The 21914-nt window shown below is 39.2% G+C and overlaps 4 protein-coding genes across 5 annotated transcripts; 1 reads left to right on the top strand and 3 right to left on the bottom strand.

The window, feature by feature from the left end:
* Positions 1-1473: 1473 nt before the first annotated feature.
* On the bottom strand, positions 1474-7436 carry LOC139338990 (COP9 signalosome complex subunit 9). The gene is made up of 3 exons (XM_070974387.1): positions 7229-7436; positions 5626-5698; positions 1474-2160 (listed from the first exon to the last, which is right to left on the bottom strand). The coding sequence occupies exons 1-3, from the start codon at positions 7322-7324 to the stop codon at positions 2123-2125; spliced, it is 207 nt and encodes a 68-aa protein (XP_070830488.1). The 5' UTR covers positions 7325-7436; the 3' UTR covers positions 1474-2122.
* Positions 7437-8058: 622 nt separating this feature from the next.
* apoda.1 (apolipoprotein Da, duplicate 1) lies at positions 8059-10009 on the bottom strand. 2 transcript variants are annotated; one of them, XM_070974699.1, is made up of 5 exons: positions 9969-10009; positions 9609-9747; positions 8978-9099; positions 8781-8866; positions 8059-8596 (listed from the first exon to the last, which is right to left on the bottom strand). In XM_070974699.1, the coding sequence occupies exons 2-5, from the start codon at positions 9723-9725 to the stop codon at positions 8361-8363; spliced, it is 561 nt and encodes a 186-aa protein (XP_070830800.1). In that variant the 5' UTR covers positions 9726-9747; positions 9969-10009; the 3' UTR covers positions 8059-8360. The 2 variants fall into 2 exon arrangements, with proteins under 2 accessions (XP_070830800.1, XP_070830801.1); XM_070974700.1 differs by having other exon boundaries at positions 9953-10000.
* A 6811-nt stretch (positions 10010-16820) lies between these two features.
* On the top strand, positions 16821-18062 carry apoda.2 (apolipoprotein Da, duplicate 2). The gene is made up of 4 exons (XM_070974803.1): positions 16821-16940; positions 17095-17216; positions 17628-17713; positions 17821-18062. Exons 1-4 carry the CDS (start codon positions 16821-16823, stop codon positions 18060-18062), a joined length of 570 nt encoding a protein of 189 aa, XP_070830904.1.
* A 1749-nt stretch (positions 18063-19811) lies between these two features.
* On the bottom strand, positions 19812-20984 carry LOC139339256 (apolipoprotein D-like). Its single transcript, XM_070974790.1, has 4 exons — positions 20862-20984; positions 20548-20669; positions 20179-20267; positions 19812-20053 (listed from the first exon to the last, which is right to left on the bottom strand). The coding sequence occupies exons 1-4, from the start codon at positions 20979-20981 to the stop codon at positions 19812-19814; spliced, it is 573 nt and encodes a 190-aa protein (XP_070830891.1). The 5' UTR covers positions 20982-20984.
* Positions 20985-21914: the final 930 nt, after the last annotated feature.

Raw genomic sequence — 21914 nt, 5'->3', positions numbered from 1 at the left:
GTACTGTGAGCTGTTAAAAACCTGCAGTTTGCATTTCGTGCTCTTCAGAAGCCTCTTATCAGTCTGCAACTTGTGCTGAATAGTAATAAAACCCAATGTACTGTTTCCCAAACCGGGAAATATTATTGACCTTCAGATCAGCATTCTTATTGGTGCTGCTATTGAGGGAATCTCAATATCAGCACAGTTGATACTTCAGAAATGATAAAACCTACATCGCTTATTGACAAGCAGAGACTGAAAAACACTATATGTTGCCATGCAAATACCACACGGGTCTCTCACATGTTCTATAGGCAAGATTTTGAAGCGGGTTTCTTTTGACAGCAGTCTGTGTGCTGTTTACCTTTAGGCTCATAGCTGCAGATGCCAACTGCACTCATAACATTATATTACAAAAACTGTCCTGACTCTTTCATATTCGAGGTAAGTATTGGTTTCTGTTTATGAGGCTCTTTTCCAAAAGTTGCTCTATCTTATTTTGCTTATTGGCTGCAGTATTGGAGTTGATCACGCTCGCTCTGAGTGCTGGCTTATCCTATCTAGCCTCTACATTCTGCACTTACTCCTGGAATAAACTGCAATACATCCCGTAGTTTTAGGATTTGGCAATGATGGGACAATAATCTTATAACGAATCTTATTATCACCTTGATAAAGGGCTGGGCAGTGTGGCTGAAATAAGTATCACAATATAAAGGATTTTACCATATGATGATATGGCAAGTGGACTAAATCACATTAAATCTAAGGTTTAAACATCATTTTCTTGTTGCTTTTAACAAGGGCCTCAAGTGGCAATTATTTTTTTTATTATCAATTCAACTGCAGATTATTTCCTTAATTTTGATTAATCAGTTTATTGTTTGGTCTATACAATGTCAACAGAGGGAGAACTGTCCCTTCCAGTTTTAGAAACTGTCCTTCTTTTGACCAACAGTGAACAACCCAGAAGATATTTGTTTCCGGTCTCATAGATCAGAGATAAGCAGAGGACCTTCAGATTAGAGAAACTGGACTAAAGTAATGTTATCTGATAATTAATGGAATAAAAATGATTAATCAGGTATCAAAATAATTATTAATTTTCTTTCAAAGTATCGACCAACCAGCAATTGTTAACAACTATTAGATCCATTTATAGATGGACCAGAAAGTTTAAAATTGTACATGTACAATACAAACTTGTGAGACTGTTTTCTCAAGAACTCATTTAATCACTAATTTTGTTCATGTCTCATGGAGTGCATTTACATGTGTACGTGTATACACGATTCTAACTTGATTCAACACCTTGTTCTGCACCAGTAAAGAATGATCAGAAACCAGGATAAGGTGTTTGCAAGCCACAGTTTCCTGATTTTATCAGAATACTCCAGGTGGCACATCCAGGCTTCTGAAACAGGATAAGATGTTTACATGCACAAAAACACAATCACAATTCAGATACTAAGGCACATGAAAACACACTCGTTAACTGATGGAAGATACTATTTATCACTCAGCTTTAACTTTGTACAATTTGCTTTCAGTGTCACCGGTGTCACATGTACAATCCATCACAAAAAATACAACTGTGGATACATAACTTCTGTACACATATGTACAAATTTATGACGTAACATGACAGACTGCAGATATAAAGCACACATAATGTATATGACTATCACACACTGTCATACAAATAATGTGAGCCATTTCAGCAGAGCATCATTTATCAAATGCCATCTGCAGTATGTTTAAGAGTGACAGCATATGGAGGCTCTGCCCATCATATGTATAATTACGCTCCTAACAGGTGTTCTCCGGCACACTGAAACCTGCAATCCAGTTTAGAAGCGGTCGGAGACATGAGCACAATACAAGCTCATAATTTTGACCGACCGTATATGAAGGAATCCTTGGGATCTTAAGAATTTCACAACATCTGGAGCCAGTGACGACTTTTTAAGGATGTTTTAAAAAGCCTGAAACTAGGACAACTATGAAAGGAAATTGTATGTCATTAGACGGTAAATGGTTGGTTTGCTTTCCACAAAAAAAAAAAAAAAAAAAGTTGAGGAAAATGCGCAGAGTGGTGTGAATGTCATCCATCAATGCTCTGAGGACACATTAGTCTCTGTCACTGGATGTCATCATCATCAAACAGATCCTCAAAATCTGTGGAAGGAAAACAAAAACATAATTATTACGCTACAGTTACATAACAGCAGGACAATGAAGCAGTGGTTGTATTTCAAATGCTTCTGCCAGCCAGACATTTTCTCATAAAGCAGCGTTATAGGTTGGAGGGTTAGAGGGGTGCGGGGTGATAAAAAAGTAAAAGGATCTGAGAAGTCTGCTGAGTGCCTTTCCTGTGGGTCTGACAGTTTGTGAGGTCAGAGGTCAGCAGGAGAACCGTAGGAACATGCATGGGAATATGTGCCACATCCTCGGTTTCTGCATGCATTTTTTAGTGTATGTTTAACCATTCAGTCAGTATTGCATCACCTCTACAGCCATTCCCTGACATGTGCTATATGAGGGGATACTGTATGTTTGTGCTGTATGTTTGCTGCAACTACGACTCTTTTTACATTCGATTTATCATTTGAGCTGTTGTCTTGGGCTGTGACATTATTTTCTGACATTTTCCAGGCACAATAATGAATCAACTGATTGAGGAACTAATCAGCACATTAATCGTTAATGAAAATGATCATTACTTGCAGCAGAGGGTCATCCTGGTACAATAAACGCTAGGTCTGCAACTCCTGATTACTTCCGGTATTAATTGATCTTTTTCAAACTGATTGTTTAAAAATGAAAAAATAATCATTAAAAACTCCTGAAGCCCAAGGTGATATCGACACGTCTCATGATCAGCAGTCCAAAATATCAAATACATATACTTTATGATCAGATAAGACAAAAAAAGCAGCAAATCTTTTCTCTTTTGAAATTTCTGCTTTAAAAGTGATTTAGGCTAAAAATCATTTATCAAAAATAAATACCAATACAAAAAAAGAAAGGAAAGGAAGGAATGGCTACCTGGAGTGCTACCAGCCAGGTGTGTGTGCATGAAATAAAGTTTGCTCACTACAAGTCCACATACAGCGTGCTGTGTGCAGACAGTAGACAAGAATTTACACATTTTTGTTTGTTATCCACAAGTCGTCCTTGTGCACAGACTGCTGTTTTAAAAGGTGTCATCAAAGGCGCAGAGCATAGAAATCAGACAGCACATGACAGAAAAACAACATTTTGGTCGTAATTAAAGCCTTCACACAAAAAAAGACACATTGCCCACAATGAAAGACAGGTACGCCCAGGTGACAAAATTCCTCCTGTCATGTTGTAACTGCTGGCCATATGGCCAGAAATATGTGGACGTGATTGCTGAGCATCTCATTCCAACACCCTTGGCATTAATATGCTGCTATAACAGCTTTAGCCTGGCTGATGCTGGATTTCTCAGGTGGATAACAGTATCAATATCTAAGAATTTCATATGTTGGCCAGTGTTTTATAAACAACAACAAATGTCATAATCAATCATGTTCAACAAAGATCCCTTAAATTTTTTTTTTTTGAAGAAGAAGAAGAATTGTGACCATGACACGTGTACTGAGAGGGACATTTTACAGTGGAAAAGTGAACTTCCTGCCAACACACTATACGGTGTCACTATACGGAGGGGGTTGAGCTCAGGCCTTATGAATGGTTTGTGCATGTTGTCACACTGCACAGGAAAAGGTCTTTCTCAAACTCTTTCCACAAAGTTGGAAGCATCCTCTTGTCTAAAATGTCACTGTGTGCATTAGAGTATTTAGATGTCCCTTAATTGGAAGTAGGGGACCATAGCATGAGAATATATAACACTAAATGTCCAGTCTGGGTTTTTTTGCACACTGTGAACCCACATTAATACTTTAGATTTGTCCAACTTGCTCGGTTAACTGAACAGGACTGATGAATAAACACAAGCGTCAATGCAAAAATACATTAACGTACATAACTATGGAATACACCATGTGGACAAGTTGACGGTGGTGAGAGTGTGAGCCTGCAGAGGTCATACTGTATTTTAAATACACCTACAACTGACAATACACAAACATCTCCAATGAGATGCATACTGGAGTTGCATGTCGGCCGATTTCGCAAAAACTTTGTGATATAACTTAAAAAACATTAGAAATAGATCCAAACAAGTACAATCCACTGAAGTTATGTTTCCACAGGTCTGCTGCAACCTGAATATTAGTGTGCAGTGTGAAATGACACAAATTAACACAGCAGTTTCACTTTTGTGACTGTGAAAGAATTGAGCCGAATGTCACTGATTGTTCACAGGAATGAACATTTAAAATCCCTTTAAAAATGTAGGCCAGGGGATTGGGAGCTGCTTTCAATAAGCCTAGAGACAGTTAAGTGGTACGTATCTCTATCGGAAGGGAATAAAGCCTGCCGCCCCAAATGAGCCCCATACAAAGCACATCCACAGAGCTCCTGCTGAGAAGCCTGCGTGGAATCTGTGTCGCATATGGCGAGACGTTGTGGCTGTTTGATGTAGCTGCGCCTCGGGACAGAGATCACACTACATTATAAAACACAGTTTGTAAAAGGGGGGCAGGGGCAAAAGGAATGTTTTGGGGTCCAGTAAAGACAGTTCCTGCTGTGGAAGAAACAGCGCTTTGACGCCCAGAGGTGAAATAACATCATGTGCTAATAGATTCAATCTGGCCTCACTGACAATTTTCCTATTTGAAGATGAGTGACTCCTCCTCAGTTCAATTCAGATTACCTGAGAGGCTAAATTACTTTGCCTTGATACATCTATTTGTAAAATCCTCTAAGAGGATCATTACAGCCAAAAGCAGGTGTAAGGCTCCGTCTAGAGGTGGAAAGATTAATTGGCAAGTCAATACAAAGGTCAGACAAACAGCCATCTAACTAACTAGTCTCTGTGGTCTTTTGTTTATATATGGAGGTTTGTGTGGTCAATATTGTGGACGAAAAAGGACCACTCGACAGAGAAATTCTAGGATCTAGAACATTCAATGGTGCTATGAAACAATCAGTGTCATGATGAATCTTAATGCTTATTTGACAAGACTAGAGCACTAACAGTAAATCTGACTGCAAGTACTAGTTAAAACAAGGCAAGCAAACAACAGCTTTAACATGAGCTGTGACTGGCCCTTAACTCCTTCCAGATGAAGACAATAACTGCAGTAATAAGCTGTTTCATCTTCAGGCACATGAACCATGATTGAAATGCTGGACACACACCCAGTCAACAGCATTTCAGTGAAAAATGTATCTTTAGGGGCTGCCCCACATGTTTCCCTGTGTATAGGCACTCATCATTTAGTATTAGTGGTGTGGCAGTAGATTTTAGGCATTTGGCTCGCAATACTTTAAATACTCAATAACTCAAATTAGCTTTGAACTGTTGTGTATCAGATTTTTATCACTATGTATCTTTTTCAATTGAATAATGGAGCATCTATACACATAATGTATATGTGTGTGTGTTGAAGTATCTGACACACAGTAAATCTGTTGCTGACAATCTTAGCTTCTCAGATGGAAAAGTGAGTCATGGCAAGCTGTGTGTACAATACATGACGAAATCTTTACCATTGAAGAAGTCCGAGTGAACTGCCTTTTCATTGGCAGCCAGGTCCATCAGCAGTCCTGTGCTTCCCCCAGCCTGCCAGAGAACAAACATGCAGCTCAGAGGCACAAATTTAACCCAAGAGAGACCGCCAGCTGCCTGCCTGCAGGACAACCACGCAGAAAACTAGCCTGTTACTAACACTCTGTTTAGATAAATTTGTCATGTTAATTTTAGTTGGTCTACAAAGACGGTATATTTTGTACTCTTATGTGATGATCTACAAACTAGAAAATGCTACACCCCTATTTTTGAATCATTAGTTTTTCATTTTTCTGCTTCCTCTTTTCATCCCCACCAGCAGACAGTTTGTCAACCCAAAAGGCATCTTTAATTGAACTTTTTTTAGTGTATTATCAATTTTATTAGGCCTCACGTGAATATTTGAGTTATTTTGCTACTTTGTAAAATGAAATACATCATGTAGATATCACAATCCATTTAACATATATACACACACACACACACACACATATATATATATAGAGAGAGATTGGGATACATCCTATGGTGGGTACTCAAGTACTGTACTTGCTATACGTGCTATTTCAAGGTACCTGTACTTTACTAAAGTATTTCCATTTTATGCAACTTCATACTTAAACTCGACTACATCTCAGGGGTAAATATTGTATTCTTTACTGTGCTACATTTGTCATTTAAGTGATAGTTTTAATTACAAGTTACTTTTCAGGCTGCAGTTTTTCATACCTTTCCTGTCCAGTCAAAACTACATATCTCTAAATTAGGTGAATTATTCTGACAAAGATTAAATATTCATAAAATAATTAACTATTTTAGATCCTCTTGGATTAGCTGGAAAATGCATCATAAAAAGCTGAAACAGGGCTCATGAAAAGAGAGATAACGACACGCTTCTCACAAACACGATGATCGTACAGATTATGATGCAATGCTGCAGATTTAACTGCCCAAGTATATATGAGGTAGTTTAAATTAGCTCAACTTTAAGTAACTACAGCACTAAAATCCAAAGTACACATTTCTGTGTTATACACTAGAAGTATAATCCCCCACAAAAAAATCATCTTTACGAGCACAGCACTGACAGGGAGCATTTCCTGCATAATGGGTACTTCTGCTAATGGCCAGTTCTACTGATAATACGTAGTTTTAGCGTTACTGAAGTAAAGTTTTGGACGCAAGACTACTACTTGCAGTATTTTCTCAGTGTGGTAGTACTATTTTTTCTCTTCGAAGTTAATGATCTACATATTTCTCCCACCAATGGATACGTCTTACAGGCAGTACCTTATCTGGGTCACTAACAAGTAAACAAGCGATAATAACGTAACGCAGTAAGCTAGCGAAATCGAAGCTACCTGCTCAAACAGTTACATTAACATTAGCATGTGAATGAAAATATAGTTTAATTATATTTGTTACTTTTGCCAGTTAACGTTAAACTTAACTATGACGGTATTAGACTGTAAACAGGGTAATAAATAAGGATATTAAGTAACGTCTAGCTAAAGTTTGATGACTGTTTATGTACGTAACTAAGCTAATGCGTTAGCCGGCTAACTTGTTAGTTAGCTAACAAACCTCATCCAGATCAACGTATGGTCCCGCGCCCTCCGGAAACATCTCATCCACTGCTGGTTTCATGACGGTCGAGTTTGACTGATCCTTCAGTGGCATGGGTGGACAAAACCACGAAGACAAAACCAGATTATCGTCAATTTTTTAGCTAGAGATGCTACACAGTAAACTACACAGCGAGGCTATTGTTGTGCTACGACAAAATAAATCCGACGTCAAGGCAAAGGCAAGAGACAAAGGTTCCGCAGCGAGTTCGTTATGAGGAAAGCAGTCACGCATGAAATTGTGCCCTCAGTCATATGACACCCATTACATGAATATTATTACATTAAACGTATTAATATTAATCAAGTCGAGAGGCAGTCAACATTAATAGTAAGTATTTTCATTATTTGCTTTTGATTTGACCTGTTGGAAAATGCTGCCATAAGAAAAAACATAACAGGTCTACGCATTGTTTATTATCTATATCCCTTACAATTTATATACTTTACACCTTTAATACGAAGTTTGTTTCTTTCTTCATAAAAGTGACCACTCCCATACGTGTTTCATACAACATTATACCACTACAACATGCCTTGCAGTGTAAAGCCTTTGAGTACATTAATTAGTAGTCTGTAGTTTAAATTATTTTTCGGATGAATTAAAACACCTTTCATGTAGATCTTTTCAAATCAGTTTTTGTTTCTGACTCTATGCGTGTGTCCATCCAAGGTCTGAACTGTGCACTGATGTTCATACAGTTAGTTTCATTAAAAGGATGCAGCTACAGAATCAAAGAAGATCACATAACAGTAAGTTTCATTGACGTTTATTGACTCTAGGTACTTTATGTCTCCATTTCATGTTATAAACATCAGGTTTAAACTATGATTTAGCATTCACTTACACTGCTATACTTACATCCAACCACTTACTATCAATACAGGCATGCAGTTAATTTGTGCTGTAAACATTTTTATTGGCTTTAAAAGGCAGGGAAACTATTCCACAAATAAACAGTGACTGAGTTGAATATAACCTCCTGGTAACAATCAGCATAAAATATTAGTCAAATATTTTTTCACATGATGAATCACGTTCTCCCTCCCGTCAACAACAGCACCATCTTGTGTTGCATTTCTTCTGATGCTCAGAGGGATTTGTCACAGCCTTGCTGCCTGCTGGGAATCATCCTGCTCACATCGATGTTGTTGTTGGCAAAGATCTCCCTGGCTTTCTCGACGGTGGAGTCCGGCAGGGTTCGTGTTCGGCTCAGGATCCAGGCGAAGTCAACATGGAAGAGCCTCAGTATGTCTGTGCAGGAATACACCAGGGCCGAGTTCACGTAGTCAGTGGACAGGATCCAGTAAGGGGAGTATGGCAGGACTGTGGCGTAAGGGAGCACAAAAGAAGATCAAAACCAGACCACCACCAATATTTTCTATTGATCTGACAGGAAGAGAAAGTAAACTGTCTCATATGAGGTTGATAAAAGTGGAGGCTCACCAACTTTACTGACAAAACAACACATAGCAGTTATTCCCAAAGATGTATCAGACATCTCGCTCACCATAGGAATAACTTATTCCCAGCTTGGCGGGATTCTTCATATCCTCTATGACTCCAGTCCCTTCAATTTTCCTCAGCTCTCCTTTTCTGTTTTATAACAGACAGTTAAATTTCATGTTGGATTAAGGGAAATACAAACCATGCAAATATTACCTCCTGACTCCACATTTGCACAGTGAAATTGCAGATAGGACTCACAGTATTTCAGAGCTGACCACTCGAATGGAGTTGTCTGTCCTAAAAGTGAAATTGGTTTCGATGCACCGTCCCTTCTCAAACTGGGCCGGCAGTTTGGCAATTTCAAACCATCTCCCCATGAACTGTGAGGGCAAAAACACACACGAGTTCAAAGACAATTCAGAGCACCGTCAGTAGAGAGTATGAATAAATCTACATACTTTAGTAGATTCATTAAAATGTACAGCAGGTGTCCGATCAAACCTTGTCTCTACCAGTGGGGCAAAGTAACTAAGCACGCTTACTCAAGTACAATTTTGACTTTATTTGAGTACGTATTTCCATCTTAGATTCCAGTTTAAAAGTTTTTTTTAAAATTAGCTCCACCTTGGCAGCTACAACAGTAAAATACTACTTATGCCAGTTTACTTTAACCCTCACGAAGTAAGCAGATATAAGGGCTTTTTACATGATTATTAATCTACAGTATGTAATCTTTTCTTCTTTTTTTTCCTTTTTAAATGCCACAAGAGGAAAAGAAGAGCTGTTTTGGTTCCAACACATCACGTCACCCCCTCACCATCATCATCACTAGCACTGAGCATTGGTCTGCCAGTTTAATTTATCATATTCTGGACAAAGAAGCTCTTACCTGTCTGAGGTTGAAGGCTGGTTGAACGGCTGGTTCTGGACATGGTCCCCAGTGGGGCACCTGAGCCCTGATGAGCGGCAGGATGAATGCAAAAACCAGAACTAAAGATAACTTCATTGTCTCGACCGTCCTTTGTTACCTGCAAATGTTTTTCAACCAAAACATACAAATGAGTCACTGACAAACTAAATTTGAATTATGTGCAGAGAAGGATACAAGTAAAAGAAATCATTAAAAAAATAAGAATCCGAAATTAATTTAAGATGCTGAATAACATTTTTTCTCACAAAAAGTCTTAAAAGTAATCAGTAAGTGAACTGTTTATCATGATCTATATACAGTACCAAATATATTTCTTACCGCTGTTGCCTGGTGGTGCAGATATGTGCTCTCTCCCTAAGACAAATTCTGGTATTTGAATTAGAGACGTTGCTCTCTGCGAGATTTTGCAGTCTCTGTGTCATCAATAGCTGTCTTTGTGTAGAGCCATCTTTATTTCAGACATGAAGTAAACTATTAGCTAAGTGGAGTCATGGGGGACATACCAGTAGAAATTTTCTAACACAATCTAGATGTTCTCTTGCCTTAGATGGGCAGGAGTGTGTGTGTGTGTGTGTGTGTGTGTGTGTGTGTGTGTGTGTGTGTGTGTGTGTGCATGTGTGTGTGCGTGTGTTTTCCTGACCTCAGTTTGCAGAGATACACAATGTCTTTACACACACAGCTGCAAATAGTTCATTATTCTCAAACCTAAGAAAGGAAACCACTTAGTCCTGGTTACACAAAGCGATTCACAAAATGAATTACATCTGACCTAATTCAATATTGTTTGTCACGTTCATATCACAGTAGCTTACTTATACATTTGATAACTAAGGACTTTAACCTTTGTAACTTGGCTCTAAAGATGGAATGCCAGCTTGTTGGTCCACCACTTTGGTCCAGGCTGAAATATCTCATCCGCTATTAAATAGATTGCCCTAAACAGGCAATGAATCTTTGAGTTGATGTGATCCCTGCTTCTCATGCCACCATTTGTGACATGTTTCACATTTGTGGTTTGAAGCGAAATCTGTCAACAGTCTGTACCCATGAAATGTGGTACAGACATTCATGTTCCCCAGAGGATGAAATGTTGAAGCTTCTGTGACCATCTGAAGTCTCTGGTTCAGAGTGAAATGTCTCAACAGCTATTGGATGGATCAGAAGAAGAAGGTATACTTTATTTATCCCTCTAGGAAAATTCATTCACCAGAAGGTTGCCAGTTCGATCCACACAGGATTAATCTGGCAGGGGAAAGTGAAAAAGCAGCCCTTCCCCTCCGTTATCACCATCACTTGGGCAGAGTACAAAACATGGGAGTTGCTCAGCGGTCACCAGATGAGACTGTGTTTGCACTGGACAGCTTCAGAATGTGAATGTGTAAGAGTGTGAGAGTGGCCAGGGCTCAGTGAAACTACCTAAAACAATAAAGGTTAAACAAATCAATTTGACTAGTAAAGGTTCATCTATCTGCATTGTTTACTGTTTCATAATAACACACAACGGTCTCCTATTTCCACATATTTCACCCCTTTTCTGACATTTCTTCTCAGTGTTCTGTGAGCACAATCCCTCCTCTCTGTTGCTCTGTGTTGGTTTTCAGCCAGTCTGACTGGTGACTCTCATCCTGTCAGCCATCATGCTGGAAAATCTGCTGGAAACAGAAGACTGGGGCCGGGTCCACTTGGAGCACATTGCGAAACCTCGTCGAGGAGCATGGTTTTCACAGAAGTGTTGATTTGTTAGTGTCGTGTTTCTGGAGAGGATGCTGGGTTTTTTTACCCATTGAAATGAAACACGCTAAAGTTTTGAATTAGCTTTGATTTGTGTTTACTGGCATAATGTTGCAGGATAAGTGTGTAAAGTGTGTAATCTTTATGCGTCAAATGTTACCACACAGGTTTGATGAGAATAGTCTGAACAGGAGGCAGATGCTCAGAAAAAGAAGAACCAATTCATAAAGAATAGGTTTGAAACTATAACGCCTCTGCCCCTTGCTGTTGTTATTGATCTTGTTTTTGTCATGATTTTTGTTAAAATCATTGCTTACATGCTCATATAGTCAAAGACTATAAGTTGGTACACAATCAGTGAGAGCTCGACATGTGCCAGCCTAATCAATTCATTCAAAATGTGAAAATTTCGCAGAGCTTCTGTATTTATGAATAGTAGAAGAAACGTGGTCATGCATGGTTATGCAGCAAAATACATGCAAAACCTGTCAATTAAATGGAAATACCATTAAATGCTGACTGCTTTCAGACAAAACCCCACGGCTACAAACAAGGTTAAATTAAAGAAGAGAAAGATCAAAAGGCTCAATTTCCAGCTAATACACTTCTGAGAGGAATGACTTGTTAGCGGCACCCGGAAACATCAAAGCCTGGTTAAAGCAGAAGCGCCAGGTTTTTCCCTGGATAGAGGCAACGAGCCTGACTGGTCAGTAGATGATCAAGGACAGAACCAACCACGCTGGGATACGTGCTCGCAGATGAAGAAAAAAATATCAGAAGGGGAAAGAATATTAAAGAAGCAGATGAAAATGCAGACAGTTTGCCTGGAGCAGTGAAAAAAAAGGCTCACACTTGTTTTGATCACATGCTTGAAATTTAGTTTTTCATCACATGGAGGGCAGATTCAGTGGTCATCAACCAAGCTTTTGTTTTTGTCTCTTTCAGGCATTGCAGTGTCATTTTTGCACTTCACTTCTGGAGTTCAGTCAGCAGTGTGCCCAGTACTGTGATGTGTCTGTAGATGGCGCTCTTTTCTCTGCCTTTTCAGCCATGATTGCAGTCACTACTCATGTGGCCTGTTCTTAAATTTATCCAGCCAGCAACAACCACTTTGGTGGGAAAGCCTGCTCACAAAACTTTTTCTGTGGACACACCTTCCCATCTTTGAGAAAACACCTCCATGTTTCCATGGTGTAAGTAGCATCATCATCATCATCATCATCATCATCATCATCATCATCACTGCAATCTGACATCAGACGCCTCACTGAGGAGAAGTAGTTCCACTCAACACAGAGGTTAGTGTGATATATGTGTTCACTAACTCAGCATTGCCAAGGCCGCCACCAAAGGGGGGCAGGAGGCTAAGGCCACCCTGTTATTATTGTTGACCCCTCCAGTGAGCCCCCTGCATGCCCCGAATTATGCATAATAAGCTTCTCAGGTGATCGGAGGGGGGGCTTCGAAAGATGTACCCGCCCTGCCGCAGCACATGACATAACACACACAAAGTTTGCGAATAATTCCTGTTGCTGAGGGCGAGCAGCATTCACAACACCACCTGTGACCTTTCACCTGAATGGAAACTGACAGCTTTTCACAGAACTGGTCAGTGTTAGTCAAAAGGATTGTTTTATACCATACAAAAGGTAATTTAGTAAAGTGTAACACAAGTTACGGTGCAAAGAAATTAAAGCAGGTCTGAAACCACTTTAAAAAATAGTTAAAATATGTTGTTTTTTCAGACAGTACTGTGGCTTTAATGGACACTATGATGACATTCAAATTAAAACATCTGCCTTCCTTAAAGCTTGGAGTAGGGTTAGAGTTTAATATGGAAGGGGGGTGAGAAACAATGGCGGCAAGAAAAAGATCCACAGAAACAACCAAGCAATCTGCGTAATGTCCAAAAGAAGGGACAAAAACTCTCTTCTAAGGATTTTCTTGTTCATGAAAATGTACAAAAACAGCAGAGCGAGGTCAAATAGATGCTTTTTTTTCAGTCTTTTTGACATTAAGCAGACTGCAGATTTCTCAAACTCAACTATTTGGAACATACACACACATATATATTAGATTGAAATACTGAATACTGAAGAGCAGCCACTTCCCGAGGAGGCTAATTATGACTCATAAAATAACAAACTTGGTACATTATGTAAAAAAATCAGCAAGTTGTAAGCATATTAAAAATGTTTTTCTAGAAGTTTATAGTGCTGCTTTAAGCATACCATGCTCCTTAGAATATATAAGATTCTAAAGGAAGATCAGAGTAGGGGAGCACCATGTTACATTTATTTAAGTTAAATAATAAGTTGTTCATTGTCCATTAGCTTTTGACAGTAGGTGAATGTTTGGTTAAGCTGATACTGTAGGTGGTTATCCTTCAACAAAGATAAGAGTCCCATTGCCTTTATTTTCATGGTTTTGGTCAAACATGCCTGAGAATGTGTCACATTGGAGGTTCAGAGGTCATTTCTCAGGTACAAACTTACTTTGTCATGAGTACAACATGATCCACTGAGGATCGATTCGACCACTGAAAGACTTTTTTTTTTACTTGATTGATCTTTCTATGTCTGAAAACACTGACTGAATCACAGGACACATCTGCCTGTGAATGTTTTGGACTTTCCCTCTAAGGAGGTGAACATAATTTTTGCTGTGAAAACTTTATGAAAACCAACTTAGATTAATATGGGAGAACAGTTTTATTCTCTAATACATTACCAGACTGAGCCTTACAAAAGTGAGGATGTATTGGCCAATGCACTGAGTGCGGGCCTAATAATTAACAGATTAAAATTCAACACCTGCAGCAGTTGTTCATCACAATATACTGCAGTTCTGGCTGTAATTTCAACTACACATTTCCTGCTGTATCTAAATGTTGAATGTTTTTCATGAGCATTTTGAGTGCTGCAGTTCTTTTGTCTGATTTTGTTCTCTCCATCTCTTCTAAACCACCGAAGACCGCTTCGGCTCCAACCTGTTTCCAGTGCAAGTGGTTTCCAAGGCTGTAATAGCAAGGCAGGGATTAAAAGTGAATCCAAAGGCAGAGAGAGCTGCTGTGGGAGCGCTGCATCAAGAAAACCAGATGCACCTGTGCCCAATTAATCTTTCTTTACACCTGTGTGTGCTTTAGAAAACTCTGAGAGGGAAACCTGAGGTCTGTAAAAGCAGGAGGATGCAGTAAATGTTCACCTGAGACTGCACTTATGTTTGAAGATTGAAAGACTGATACTGGTAACACTGGAATGGAATTTGTATGTTGTTTGTTGTTGTTGTTGTTGATAAGAACCAGATTGCCTCCTTTTCTCCTCTGTTAAAGGAAGAAAAAACTCCACTGCAATCAAGACTCTGCTTTTTGAAATTAGCAGCTCGTCCTCACAGCTGATCCATTTACCTTTTAAGTATGGCTGTTATGTCCCACAAATACCCAGAAAAATAGGAAGATGAAAGATATTCTATTGAAAGCAGCTGGGAAATAATCTTACTCACTTTCTTGTTGAGACTTCTCATGTTTGTCTGCTAAATATGAAGCTACAGTTAGCAAGCAGTTAGCTTAGCTTACCTTGAAAACTGGGAGCGGGAGGAAACTTCTAGCTTAACTTGGTCCAAATGCAACAAATTCTGTCAACCAGCAAGTTTTAGAGTTGCTAGTTGACAGAATTAGCACTTGACATCTGGTTTGCTTAATTCATACAATACCCAAAATATCGGTTTGTGGTTGTATGTTATGCTTCTTAGCAGTTAACGTTAGCAGCTTCCTGGAGTGTCTGCTAATTTTTTGTACATTTTTTGAACAAACATGTTTGATTTCTGCTGGAATTTGCTCTTTTTGGCAAGTTGTAATTGATCTTTCATGTTAGCCACTATTGACCATGTTTCCTGTTGTCCAGAGATGAGGATTATGAAGATGAAGACAGCTTCTTCTTCTTCCACTCAGGGTTTTATAGCAGAAACAGCTGATTAGTCATATGAGTTACGTTGGGTCAGAACTTGTTTGACGGAGATGTTTCCATCTCCCTTTTAGCACATTAAAGAAAAGGCAGATGCACCTACTTTTAAAAAACTTTTTTTGCGAAAATGAGGATTTTTTTTTTTTTAATTTTGCTGTTTCCATCAAGCTATTTGAATGCGATATTTCTAAATGTGCATAAGCTAATGAGTCATTGAAGCCCACCCCTCTTCATCTCCCTCCCTCTCATCTTGAACTCTTGAAGTCAGATAAAGTATCAAACATTTGATTTCTTAGATATTGAAAATGCACGTGCTATACATAACAGCATAGGACTTTGTTCCTGAGTTTGCAAACAATATCTTTATCCAGCTAAATTCTCAGCTCACTGGCTTGTCCTGAATTCACTGAACTGAACGTTGGGCCCTGTTTCAGTTCAGTGAGTGGAACGACGCAGAAAGAGCTCTGATCAAACACCGAACGATCCGGTGAACGAATCTTTTTAATGAACTCATTCTGATGATTCAGTACACTGAAAAGAACTGCTTTGCCCAGTGGCACTGATCTTCACATCTAACATTAACTGTAAGAAATACTGTACGTGAATAAGCACATAACTTTTTCTTTGATAATGAAATAGAGGTTAAAAGTTTGGGAGACCATACAGCTTGCTCTCTCTAACTAATATCAGCATGTACCAGAAAGGCATATAAATTGTTTTTTTGGAGGAGACAATTTTAAATATTTAAGCTATGCAAATAAGCAGCTGCTGGTTTTAAACTCCTCAGAGAGGAAATGTGACCTCTTCAGTCCACAAAAAAATATATTCCTTTAGTTCACAGAATATCAGCATGGCCGAATGACCTGGCTGCTTTTACACCTGTTTACTGTCCATTGGAGGACTCCAATAAATTTAGATATTTCTGAACTTTTATTTGATTTTTGGATCTTCTTTGTTTTTTTCATTGATGTGTTTTGCCAGTTTTGGCCAAGATTCCTTTAGAAAATGGTGATGCTAATAAAGAAGTTAGTATCTTTGAGATGAATGGACAGAGAAGAATGAATGAGATAGATTTACTTCTGCAAAGATAAGAAGGCGTGAGGCCTGTTTGAACAGTGTTGTCGTTTGAACAGGTGCCAACTCTCACACTCACTCCACCTCGTCATCACACACCTTTACATGTAAACACAGAGGAGGCGAGGCGAAAGAATGTGATCAGTGATGAAACTACGGCTCCTTAGATCTATAAAAGGCCCTCAAAACTGAATGTCCTGCACACAGGTTGGACCACCGGTTACATACAGGTGAGTGGACGGCAACCATGATGTTTCCTCTTCATTTCCGTGCACGTCTCCTGCTCTTTCATTCTGTAGTTGACCCTCAAAATTGGCATTTTGTTCACTGAGTTAAGGCCATAAAGCTGAATGTTCTAATATTTGTGCTGTCTGTTTTTGTTTCCTGCAGATTGTGGAACAAGATGAAGACCACACAAGTGATTTTCTTGACTCTGCTGTCTGTTCTCGCAGCCAGCGCTCAGGTTTTGAAGTTTGGCAAATGTCCCAAACCCGCTGTTCAGGCCAACTTTGATCCTACCAGGGTGAATCCTAAACTTTTGCTTTGCTGCTAATTAATAGTATAACATGAGGTGTACAATACTGTTAAACTTCAACCAGTTTTGCCTCTTGTGCAACAATTTCATGTTCAGTGCCACTCCAGTTTTCTAACTGTGTGAAATCCTCTTTCCTCTGCAGTACATTGGTAAGTGGTATGAGATCAAGAAGCTGCCAACAGCCTTCCAGAGAGGCGAGTGCGGCACTGCCACCTACAGCCTGAAGAGCCCCGGAGTTCTCGGTGTCCTCAACAGGGAGCTGCTGTGAGTTCACACCACCTAAATGTCTACATTTTCGATTTGAGGTTTTTAATATACTCCTGTTCTTTAAAAAATGAATGCTTAAACTCATTATGTTTTAGGTCAGGAGCAAATGAAAAGTACTTTATCTTTTAAATTAGTTACACCAAAAAAAACAGCCTAGTGATGGAAATGTTTCCACGCAGGACCGTCTATTGATTTTAAAGCCACATTGTGCACATTTTTTACCTTAATGCACCTGGAGCATTGAATGTCCCTTAAAACACATTTCAAATTTATGAAAGGAAAGCATTTCATGAAAAAGGGAGAATATGTGATACAGTGCAACTTCAAACTTAGACTGAACAGAAACACACAACTAACTAAACTTACATTTTTATTACCAGTGTTTCATGTTTTAACTCTCTTTTTTAGTGATGATGGAACCATTAACTTTATTGTCGGCTCTGCCAAGACCAAGAACCCCTCTGAGCCTGCCAAGCTTGAGGTCTCCTTTGACTGTAAAGAAGTCTAATTCATTACAAATATATTCTAACATTCATTTCAGTCTTTATAAGTAGTTACTTGTGTTCTGAAGCTTTGACTCTCATACTGGTATCTCCTGCAGCATCTCCCCCTGGTCCCTACTGGGTGCTTTCCACCGACTATGAGGGTCACTCTCTGGTCTACGGCTGCACCGACTTCGGCCTGTTCCACATGGAGCTGTCCTGGATCCTGAGCAGAGAGCCCACTCTGAATGAGGAGACCCTAGAGCAGCTGCACAGCATCCTGACCTCTGCTGGAGTCAATGTGAACAAGATGGTCCTCACCAACCAGGATGAGACTTACTGCAGCCCCATGAACGAGTAAACAGAGATACTCCTGTTTCAGCCCATAGGACTGTGACACAGGCCGACTTGGATTTGATACACGACTGCGTGCAGTGTGTTCTCTTCTCTGTCTCATCCTGTCGTTGAAAGTCAGTGCAATAAACCTGTGGAAAGAAATGCATGATGTGGGGTGTTTTGTCTTGAGACCTATAGGGCTGATTCTGAACTACAAACACTAATATGTACTGCAATTTCAATACCAAAGTTAATTTGCTCAAGCACTGTACTTCAGTACAATAAGTGCATACTTTTACTTTACAAGGATTCAGAAGAAAATATTGTATATTTTACTCCACTACATTTATTTTTGATACCTTGAGTTACCAGTTACTAAAACAAAATGTAATCACCAAATTATAACATTATGGACAAAGATAAGATTTCACATACATATTCGTGCATCAATAATTATAATTTAATCTGATATATTGTTCTGAAATAGATCATTCTTCACAATGAGGGCTTTTACTTTTTGTACTTTATGCATATTTTGTTGCTTATTAAGAGTATTTATACACTGTGGTCTCCGAGTATTTCTTGCACCACTCCAGAGGAATCACAACACTTTGAAAAGTACAAAGCTTTGAGCTCCAGTTTGCTCTCCATCATGTAAAGAGGAGTAGTTTCTCATGCAGTGTAATACATATTTAAACAGTGCTGTGAGTCAATGAAAGGCAGCAACCCGACAAACTGAAATGACAAGTAATAAATACCCATATGTGTTACAATATAATACAATGAAAATGTAGATTTTCATCTCACATTTGGAAAATTGCAGTCAAATTAGGTGTTAGTAGCTCTTTGTAAGATTTGTTTTCAAAGGTACTAACTTAGTACAGTATAAGTACGCAGATGATGGTAAGATTAATTATCGTGCCAAAGTGAGCCCAAACGTTAAAAAGAAGTTCCACACTGATGTTTTATGTCCTTATAGGAAGCAAATGCACTGAAGCAGAGCAACAGGTGTTATATATTATAAATAAATTGTATTGTAGTGTGGTTGTAAACGTAATATATAAGGACATTTGAATTGTTAATTAATGTACACTATTTTTCAGCAGCTGCGGTGGACATATTTTATATTATCATGATTGCGTTTTACTACTTGACCTGCTTGTATATCAGTTATAATTGTTGACAAATGCATAAATTGAAATTGATATCTGCTCACTTAACTACGTGTTATAATCTGTTAGAAACGAGAAATCTAAAGTTTGTATACTACTTGTAAACCGCTTAGAATCAAAGAGCATCAGCAAGAGCATGTTAATAAGAATATGAGGCTGCATATAGGCACAGATTTCTTTGATGATGATCCAGCTTTTCCAGCTAAGAGGAAACAGACAGTGTTGCACCTTTAATTGCATGTCAGATTGGCTGTTAATTTTTAGACAAGTTAGTAATGATGGTGTGAAATGTAGTGTGAAACTATGGGTGTAAAACATTCTGCCTATCAGAGCCAAAACCCATTAACAAAAGGGAGATTTCAGTAAGGAAAACATAACAGTAAAGGCACTGTAATGAATAGCTAATCGATTATCAATATTGAACTCCATCAGACCACCACGAAGGCCACAGAAAACACACCAAAACCTGTGCTGCTGTTTAAATAAGTTTATTGTATTAACTTTGCATGAGGCATACAATGAGATTTAAACCCGTGAGAGTACACAAGCACCACAATGCAGTCTGTTGGTCTGAAGGTTGAATCAGGGCTACCTCGGTCTGTTTACCGATTCATGGCGCTGCAGTAAGCTGCATCCTGTTCAGTGGGGAGCAGCTTGTCCACTCTGACTCCGATGGAGGCCAGGGTGCTGTGCAGCTCCTCAATGGTCTCCTCAGGCATGGTGGGCTTCCTGCTCATGATCCAGGCAAAATCGACATGCAGCACACCGAGGTCAGTGCAGCTGTAGACCAGGGAGTAGCTGTCGTAGTCGGTGGACAGCACCCAGTAAGGGGCAGGAGGAGAGTCTGGAGGTGTGAAGGGACAGGACAGTCAAGTAAACTAATTTCTGTTTAAGACAGTGCTGCAAATTAAAGTGCTGTCATAGAATCAGTGTCCCAGACAGGGTTTGTAATAAATTAGGGGTCCTTACTCTCAAAGAAGGAAACCACCAGCTTGGCGGGCTCAGAAGGGTCCTTAGCCATGGCAGAGCCGCTGATGGAGTTAATGGTCCCATCGGCACTAAAAGAAACAGAGACATCAAAAGACACAGTTAGAAACAGTGACAGAAACAGCAGAAAATAAACCACTTGATCTCATTCAAGCTTAGGTTTTTAAAGAGCTGAGACAGTAAATTTACAGTCATTTACTGGAAGGAATTTATTACTGAATTAGACTTCTTAACAGCTTAAACAGACTGAACATTACTTTAAGTGGTCAAACTCTTCATAAAACATACATTTTGATGACCAGGTGACAAAGATACTCTTAAATCCATGAGAGACGTAGGTGGAGTACTCACAGCAGCTCCCTGTTGAGGACACCAACAACTCCAGGGCTCTTCAGGCTGTAGGTGGCAGTGCTGCACTCACCCTTCTGGAAGGCATGTGGCAGTTTCTGTATGTCATACCAGGTACCAAGATACTGCAGAGGAAGCATACAATAACACCATGAAATCAGTTATTGTTGAGCAGAAGATACAGAATTGTCAGGCGTTATGTGGTTGTTATTTTTTGGGACAAATGGTCTCTCTGGTAGGCCTCATTTGTTTTCTTCCAGTAGTTAAAATCAAGAAAAGCACCGTATATTAAAGTAAAGAGAAAGTTTGGTGTTCACCCTGGCAGCATCAAAGTTCTCCTGAACAGCAGGTTTCGGGCATCTTCCTGGCATGATGACCTGAGCGTTGGCTGCCAGAACGGACAGCAGAGTGAGGGAAATCACCTGGATGGCATTCATCTTCTCTCCACAACCTGTACAGAAGAAAAAAAAACACTGATTCACTTATTCAGATTTTAAGTCAATTAATTTAAACACGAATCACACCTGCCACCTGCTTACCTGTGTTACCGGGTAGCAGTGAAGCTCTGAGTCTTGATGGTGTTTTTATAGACCAGGGTCGTGCGCTCTGCAGCCCCTCCTTGCTGTTTGCATGTGACACTATTTTGAGAAAATTATGTGAGAATTGGCACCTGTTCAACGTTGATATTTTGTGTTTACAGAGGCCTCTGACAGAAAAAGAGATGATTGACAGGTTAGTGTAAAACTTGGATCACTGCCGACCTTGAACTTGGCTGCTGTTCCTAGAATTCAAGCAAATATTTAGGGGAGTAACATTCGTTCATGTTATGATATTTTCTTGTGTAATTTTTGTTCAGTACACCATTTTGGTCCAGATTAAAATATCTTAACTATCAGATAGATAAATAAATAAAAACATTTAATGTTGCCCAGAGGATGAATCCTAATGACCCTGCTGATTTGATGACATTTCCGCTTACAGTACTATGAGGACAGTTGTGTTTTTGAGTGATAAATCTAATCATCTATTGCATGGATTGTCATAATATTCGGTGCAGACATTCATGTTCCCTTCAGGATGAAATGTAGCCTGTAGTGATTGATTTTCTTTACTTTTTTTTGTCCAGTTCTTTAGTTTATGACCAAATATTTGCAAAAATAACAAGCTTTCCACAAGCCTCAGCTATACTTTGAGTTCAGCGTTAATTAGCTAATGTTAGCGTGCTAACATGCTAAACGAAGGTGGTGAACATGGTAAACATTAGGCCAATACCTGCTTAATGTCAGCATTTTTACATTTTCTATGTGAGTATGTCAGCATACTAACATGCTAAACTAAGGTGGTGGACATGGAAAACATAACCTGCTACG

The sequence above is a fragment of the Chaetodon trifascialis genome, chromosome 11 (assembly GCF_039877785.1).
Source record: "Chaetodon trifascialis isolate fChaTrf1 chromosome 11, fChaTrf1.hap1, whole genome shotgun sequence".
NCBI classification, from domain to species: domain Eukaryota; kingdom Metazoa; phylum Chordata; class Actinopteri; order Chaetodontiformes; family Chaetodontidae; genus Chaetodon; species Chaetodon trifascialis.
The sequence above is the reverse complement of the archived record's forward strand: the minus strand, read 5'-3'. Positions and strand labels throughout refer to the sequence as shown.

Excerpts from the sequence above, each read along its gene's own strand:
- LOC139338990 (XM_070974387.1), bottom strand. The coding sequence starts at position 7,324 with ATGCCACTGAAGGATCAGTCAAACTCGACCGTCATGAAACCAGCAGTG. Across the intron at positions 5,699-7,228 it reads CATACGTTGATCTGGATGAG|GCTGGGGGAAGCACAGGACT; the intron begins GTTTGTTAGCTA and ends GTTCTCTGGCAG. Across the intron at positions 2,161-5,625 it reads TCACTCGGACTTCTTCAATG|ATTTTGAGGATCTGTTTGAT; the intron begins GTAAAGATTTCG and ends TTCCTTCCACAG.
- LOC139339256 (XM_070974790.1), bottom strand. The coding sequence starts at position 20,981 with ATGAATGCCATCCAGGTGATTTCCCTCACTCTGCTGTCCGTTCTGGCA. Across the intron at positions 20,670-20,861 it reads AGAACTTTGATGCTGCCAGG|TATCTTGGTACCTGGTATGA; the intron begins GTGAACACCAAA and ends CTTCCTCTGCAG. Across the intron at positions 20,054-20,178 it reads GGTGGTTTCCTTCTTTGAGA|ACTCTCCTCCTGCCCCTTAC; the intron begins GTAAGGACCCCT and ends TCACACCTCCAG.
- apoda.2 (XM_070974803.1), top strand. The coding sequence starts at position 16,821 with ATGAAGACCACACAAGTGATTTTCTTGACTCTGCTGTCTGTTCTCGCA. Across the intron at positions 17,217-17,627 it reads GTCCTCAACAGGGAGCTGCT|TGATGATGGAACCATTAACT; the intron begins GTGAGTTCACAC and ends TCTCTTTTTTAG. Across the intron at positions 17,714-17,820 it reads GCTTGAGGTCTCCTTTGACT|CATCTCCCCCTGGTCCCTAC; the intron begins GTAAAGAAGTCT and ends TATCTCCTGCAG.
- apoda.1 (XM_070974699.1), bottom strand. The coding sequence starts at position 9,725 with ATGAAGTTATCTTTAGTTCTGGTTTTTGCATTCATCCTGCCGCTCATC. Across the intron at positions 9,100-9,608 it reads CAGCCTTCAACCTCAGACAG|TTCATGGGGAGATGGTTTGA; the intron begins GTAAGAGCTTCT and ends TTGCCCTCACAG. Across the intron at positions 8,867-8,977 it reads GTGGTCAGCTCTGAAATACT|AAAAGGAGAGCTGAGGAAAA; the intron begins GTGAGTCCTATC and ends GTTATAAAACAG.